Source organism: Elephantulus edwardii, unplaced genomic scaffold, assembly GCF_000299155.1.
Source record: "Elephantulus edwardii isolate Elephantulus edwardi_28Jun2011 unplaced genomic scaffold, EleEdw1.0 scaffold00004, whole genome shotgun sequence".
NCBI classification, from domain to species: domain Eukaryota; kingdom Metazoa; phylum Chordata; class Mammalia; order Macroscelidea; family Macroscelididae; genus Elephantulus; species Elephantulus edwardii.
Genome location: NW_006399754.1, coordinates 5698476 through 5704652, shown reverse-complemented (window position 1 = coordinate 5704652; position 6177 = coordinate 5698476). Strand labels below are relative to the sequence as shown.

Genomic DNA, 6177 nt, shown 5'->3' with positions numbered 1-6177 from the left:
AAACCGGGTGACTCCTTGGAGGCAAGGATTCTGAGGCTCCGTCTAACATACTTTGGACATGTTGTGAGGAGAAACCGGTCCTTAGAGAGGGACATCATGCTTGGGCGGGTGGAGAGACGGCGCAGGAGAGGAAGGCCCTCTATGAGGTGGATTGATTCGGTGACTGGGATAATTGGGATGGGAGTGTCGGAGACAGTGCAATTGGCACAGGACAGAGCAGAGTTTATGGCCGCAAGCGACTCGATGGCACATAACAACAACAACAACAACAACAACCAGGGTGTATCTTTCAATGACAGTAGGAAACATTCTTATTTTTCATATTCAGTACCATTTATAAGCTACAGTCAATTCTTGTCAGGTGCCCTCGTGTTGATTATGACTCATTGTGACAGTGTGAACAGATCTGAACCTTTTCCTATCCTGCACTAGCCTCATGGTCTCTGTCAAGCTCAAGCCCACAGTGGTAGTAACCTTATCAATCCAGCTCATTGAGGGCCCTCCTCTATTTCACCAACCATCTGGTTCTCCCAGCATGATGTCTCCAACTAAGGACTAGTTCCACCTGAAAAATATGTCTAAGGTAAGCGAGGCTAAGTTTCATCATCCTTGCCTCTTAGCAACACTTTAGGCTAACTTCCTCTGAGACAGATGTGTTTGTTCATGAGATACTCAATATTCTTTGCCAACCTAATTGTAAGGCATCAGTTTTTCGGTCATCTTTATTCACTGTCCAGATTTTAGATGCATAAATGGTGACTGAACAATCAGATGCATCTTATTTTTAAACTGCCCCCTTAGCTCTTTGGAACTTTGGAGAGGTCCTTGACAGCAGATTCCCGAGTGCAACATGTCTTTTGATTTCTAGAAAGCTGGTGCCATGGGTGCTGATTGTGGACCCAAGTAAAATGAAATCCGTTAGTTTTTTCCTCCATCTAGTATGATGCTGCATATTGTTCCAGTGGTGAGGATTTTAACTTAGGAAAGTAAAATCTCTCTTTTAAAGTATTTTAAAAATTATGAGGGAAAATGTCTTAATGATATAAAATAAATATATAGATCACTGATGTGCAGTAAAAAAAAAAAATCAAATAATTCTGACCCTACAGAACAGACCTGCCTCTGAGACTGTAATAGTTTTATAGAGGCAGACAGGAATGTTTTCATCTTCTGGAACAGGATGACAACAGATTTGCCCAGTACAATATATGGTTTAATTTCTTGACTTCCATGAGTGTTGACTGTGGATCCAAGTAAAATTAAATCCTTGACAACTTCAGGTTGGAGGTTTCAAATCCTGACTTTGCATTTAGCAACCAAATGCCCGTAGGGATCCCGTAAATTATATGAAATTTAGAAAAAGTGAGAGAAAGGTTCAACAATCACGATTATATGTGTGAAGGGAGCTCTGGTGGCCTAGTGGCAAGAAGCTGCACTGCAGTCCCAGGGGTGCGTGGTTCAAATCCACCAGATACTCTGCTGGAGAAGGAGGGACAATCTCCTCCTGTACCAGTCAGATCTGATTTGACTGTACACACACAAAATAATAAAATAAAACTTTAAAAAGATTATACGTGTTGTTTGTTTAGCTAAATGAGTTTACCATTTTTTTTCTCTTCCCTTCCGACTAGGAGGTTGACTATCAATTCCCTTTGAGAGTTGTAGTAAAGGAAGTTGTAAACCTAAATAATTTAAAAGACTAGACAAGAACCAAGAAAAAGGCAGAAATTACTTACTGCAGAAGAAAAAAACTTCACTTTGACATCATCATAGAGGGGTGGACAGTTGATTAGATTAATTATTACTCTGTCTGTTTCAGCATCATGATATATCTGTGAGTGAACACATGGAATTCAAAACGGTTATACCTAGCTGATGACGACAGACTTAACAGTGAGGTAAATTTTCACTTATCTTTCACTCAGACTTTGTTTTTGAAGTACTCTTCATTTCAGCCCTTTTTGTTATTAGAAACTTTAAAGTAAAATTTTATCTCACAGTGACCTCACGTGATGAGAGACCTACCCCATAGGGCTGTGTAGGCTGCAAACGTTACAGGATGAAGCCCTGGTGGGGCAATGGTTAACGATCTGACCTCTAAGCAACAGGTCAATAATTCAAGCCCACAGGCTGCTCTACAGAAGACTCACGTGGCAGGCTGCTTCTGTCAGGACCGCCTGGGAAAGCCCATGGGGCAGTTCTACTCTGTGTCACTCTGAGTTGGAGTCTACTTGATGAGTTTGGTTGGGTCTGCATTTTAGGAGCTGATCGCCACGTCTTTCTACTGTGGAGGTGCTGGGAGGTTTGAATTCTCATCCTTTCAGTTAGCAACTGTCTATTACTACAATACCAGTGCTCCTCACAGCCTCACAGAGGAAGTCAGCATTGAGCGGGGCCAGATAATATTTTGACACGTCAAGAGAAGTACAGAAAACAGAATCCAATTGAGATACTAAGGAAAAAGACCCATTAACAAAAGACACAAAAGCCAAAAATTTTAATCTTATTTTTCAAGGGCCAGGAAGAAACCCACCTTACATAGAATGATATTTTTCTTCCATCAGATCGAGTTCCTGATGGAAATAAGCTCCGCTATTTGAGAGTTCAAGCACAAGACAAAGGATGTATTTCTTGAAGACAGCGAACTATCTGTTACGTTATATAACATTTGTTCAGTGCTCTGATGAGTGGCCCCAACTCACAGTGGCCTCAGGGAACTAACAGGACGGCAGGGAACTAACTCCTCACCGCTGTGAAGCCAGACGGCTCATCCTCCCCGCTCTGGGTGGTTTAGGACTGCTGGCCTTAGAGTCACAGCCAAATGCTTAACCTCTGTACCACCACAATGCCTGCATATTTCAGGCTATAAGGAAATGGTTTTTCAAATATTAATAACTGATATCTCTCCAAGTTGTTCCTGGTTGATTTTTCAAGCACACTAAACCTTAAGAATTAGCCTTATAGTATAAAAAGTAAAGTGATCAAATAAGAATACAAGTAAAAATAATCAGAAAAGGGAATTTAGAACCCTGGTTGGTCCGCAGGACTGTGCTCATTATTTGTGGGAAAGAGAAAGGCAAAGCAACATTCTGAATCAAAAATACATCCTGGAAAATGTGTGCAAACCTCTTTTTAAACCATGAGGGTAATTTAGTTCTGTTGGTCTCAGAGCCCAGTGACACGAAGATAGAAGGTAACCAGAGAGTAACGGGTGGGGCTCTGGTGAGTGATGGCTGGGAATTTCATCATGCCACTATGGTTTGGAGCTCTAAAACAACAGATTTTTCCATTTATGTGCTTTCTCCTTACCTGACAATTTTTGGAAAAAGAGCAAGAGAATATGATTTCTTTCTTCATTATTATCTCCATTTTCAGATCACTTCCATTACCTGTCCCAACACCTGAGTAAAATAGAGAGATAGGCCAATTAGAACAAAGAACAAAATGCCTCATTAGTAAACATTCTGAGAAAGAGAAATAATTATCCCCATTAATAATGTGTCAATACTTGATTAGTTGGATTAAAAAACCAAAAGACAAACATCTCCATACAGTTTGCTTTTAAAAGAGAAGGCTGGATAGTCCCCTCCCATAAATATTTACCAACCCAGGAGACCGACTTGAGGGTTACTAAGAGTGGGAGCCGACTCGATGGCACGGGAATCTTTATGGAAGCCTCTCTTCCTGCAGCACGCAGTTAAACCACCAGTGGGCAGTCAGGCGCAAACCGTGCCACCTGCAGAATGGGCGGCACCACTTTGTAAATTCCTCTTACCTTAGTTTACGTCCATTTCCCGACATCAGCTCCATGAAAATACAGGATAGCTCTAGTCAAACATCTCGGTGGTATGTCCATATATGTTTGCATTCAAACCGTTCTTGCCTTTTTCACAACTTCCTCTAGCATTTCCCCAAAAGGTTGTTTTTTTCAACTCTCTAGCTAATTTTTATTGCTTTCTTTTAAACTTTCCGTATTTTACTTAAATGTCTGGGTACAGAATTAAAACATATATCCTAATAAGGTCCTGTGTTAATAATTCTATATTGTGCATTCAATCATTACGTCGTTTCTTTTAATTTTGTTATCACCAATAGCATACAGTTAATATTGGCTGTACAAGGAAGAATCAGGATTGGTGGAAGAGTCATCAACAACCTGCATTATGTAGATGACACAACTCTGTTTGCTGAAACTGAGGAGGACCTGAAGCACTTGCTGCAGAGGGTCAAGGACTTCAGCCTTCAATATGGATTCAAGTTCAACATCAAGAAAACAAAGATTCTCACCACTAGGCCAATTGGCAGCATCAGGATGGATGGTGAAGAGATTGAGACAGTTAACAGTTTTAGTTTACTTGACTCCACAGTCAACACTTTTGGTAACAGCAGCCAGGAAATCAAGAGATGAATTGCATTGGGAAAGTCGGTTGTGAGGGACCTCTCAAGAGTACTGAAGAGCAACGACGTCAGGCTGGAGATTAAGGTGCACCTGATCCAGGCTATAGTCTTCACAATTATATGTCATGCATCGGAGAGTTGGACAGTGAATAGGGATGATAGAAAACGAATTGATGCCTTTGAGCTGTGGTGCTGGAGAAGAGTGTTGAATATACCATGGACTGCTAGGAAACGAAGAAGTTCTCCTAGGAGAGGGTGAAGAGGAACAGGAGAGGGTGAAGCCAGAATGCTCCTTAGATTCAAGGATTCTGAAGCTTCGTCTGACATACTTTGGGTGTGTTGCAAGGAGGGACTTGTCCTTGGAGAGGGACATCATGTTTGGGAGAGTGGAGGGACGGCGCAGAAGAGGAAGACCCTTGATGAGATGGATCGATTCTGTGATTGGAGTGGTGGGAATGAGTGTGTTTGAGACAACGAGGTTGGCACAGGATAGAACGGCGTTTAGGGCTCTTGTACATAGGGTCACTATGAGTCGCAAGCGACTTGATGGCACATAACACCACCACCACCACAAAAGACTGGAGGTTCAAGTTCATCCAGACATATACCCTCCCAAAAAAGAAAAGTTTGGTGACCTACTTCCAAAGACTAACTGACAACTCTACAGAGCACAGTCCTACTCCCACACACACGAGTCATCATGGTTTGGTTTTAACCACGTATTATTAATTTGTCAGCAGGAGTCACAGTTGTCTCAATTCTATCCCATTTCGGTTACAGAAGTTCTAGTGAGATATAGAACTTAAGCCAAGTCAAATACTCATCATATCATGGGGAGAAAGAACGGATTTAACAGTTTAAATTCATCCTCACGCATTTTTGAAAAAGAACTTAAATATATTTATAGAATTTAAAAGTAAAAAGGCATGAAGTCCTCATCTCATTTCTGTTTCCCATCTGTTTAGTTCTTCTGGCCCCAAAGAGATAAGTATTACTAGCTGCTTTCTTAATATCATGAAATATTTATTCTTCCAGAAGCTTTACATGTAATATAAATATATAAATATTAATATATGTATTATTGTTGTTACATGCCAATGAGTTGGAATTGACTCATAGCTGACCCACGAGTGGGTTTTCAGAGGCTGTAAATCTTCTCGGAGAAGACTGCCTATTTTTCTCCACACATATTTACGTATGTTGTTGTTTGTTGCTGTGTACCATAGAGTAGGAGCTGAGCCATAGCTGACCCTCCAGAGTGTTTTTGGAGGCAGTTAATTGCATGAGAGGTGATTGTCCATCCTTTTTCCACAGAGCAGCTGGTAGCCTCGAACTAAGTGCCTTCAGGATTACAGAACAGCTTCCTGCCACTCAGCTACCCAGAGCTCCGTCTAGATATATTTGTATATGGAGACATAAATATGACTACATATTACTTCCTTCCTTTGTTTATAGAAGTGGTTGTATGCCACAGCATTTTTATGTATCTTGCATTATTTTACCACATGCTGAAGATTTTAACTCACTAACAAGTAATCAGAAACATGTTAAAATTAGTTCAAAGAAGAATCGAATGACTGCACATAAAAGAACAGAAAAATGATTAAATGAATTTACAAGTAGGTGTCAAACAAATCAATAATAAATTACGTGCTATGGGAGAAAACAAATTTGCATTTGTATGGACAAAACTAATTTACATTGTATTTGTTTTCTACAGTTAGATGGATCTTGGCAGAAAGCACAGAATACCAGAAGAATGTCTGTCTGTGCTTCATT

General features: G+C 40.5%; 1 protein-coding gene across 1 annotated transcript in view; it reads right to left on the bottom strand.

The window, feature by feature from the left end:
• TPTE2 (transmembrane phosphoinositide 3-phosphatase and tensin homolog 2) overlaps nucleotides 1-6177 on the bottom strand; it is a 61288-nt gene that overhangs the window by 18650 nt on the left and 36461 nt on the right. Inside the window, exons 12-13 of the mRNA XM_006879608.1 lie at nucleotides 3310-3389; nucleotides 1737-1832 (exon numbers count right to left, since the gene is read on the bottom strand). Of these exons, the coding sequence (XP_006879670.1) occupies nucleotides 1737-1832; nucleotides 3310-3389 (176 nt within the window). The remainder of the gene's footprint in view (nucleotides 1-1736; nucleotides 1833-3309; nucleotides 3390-6177) is intronic.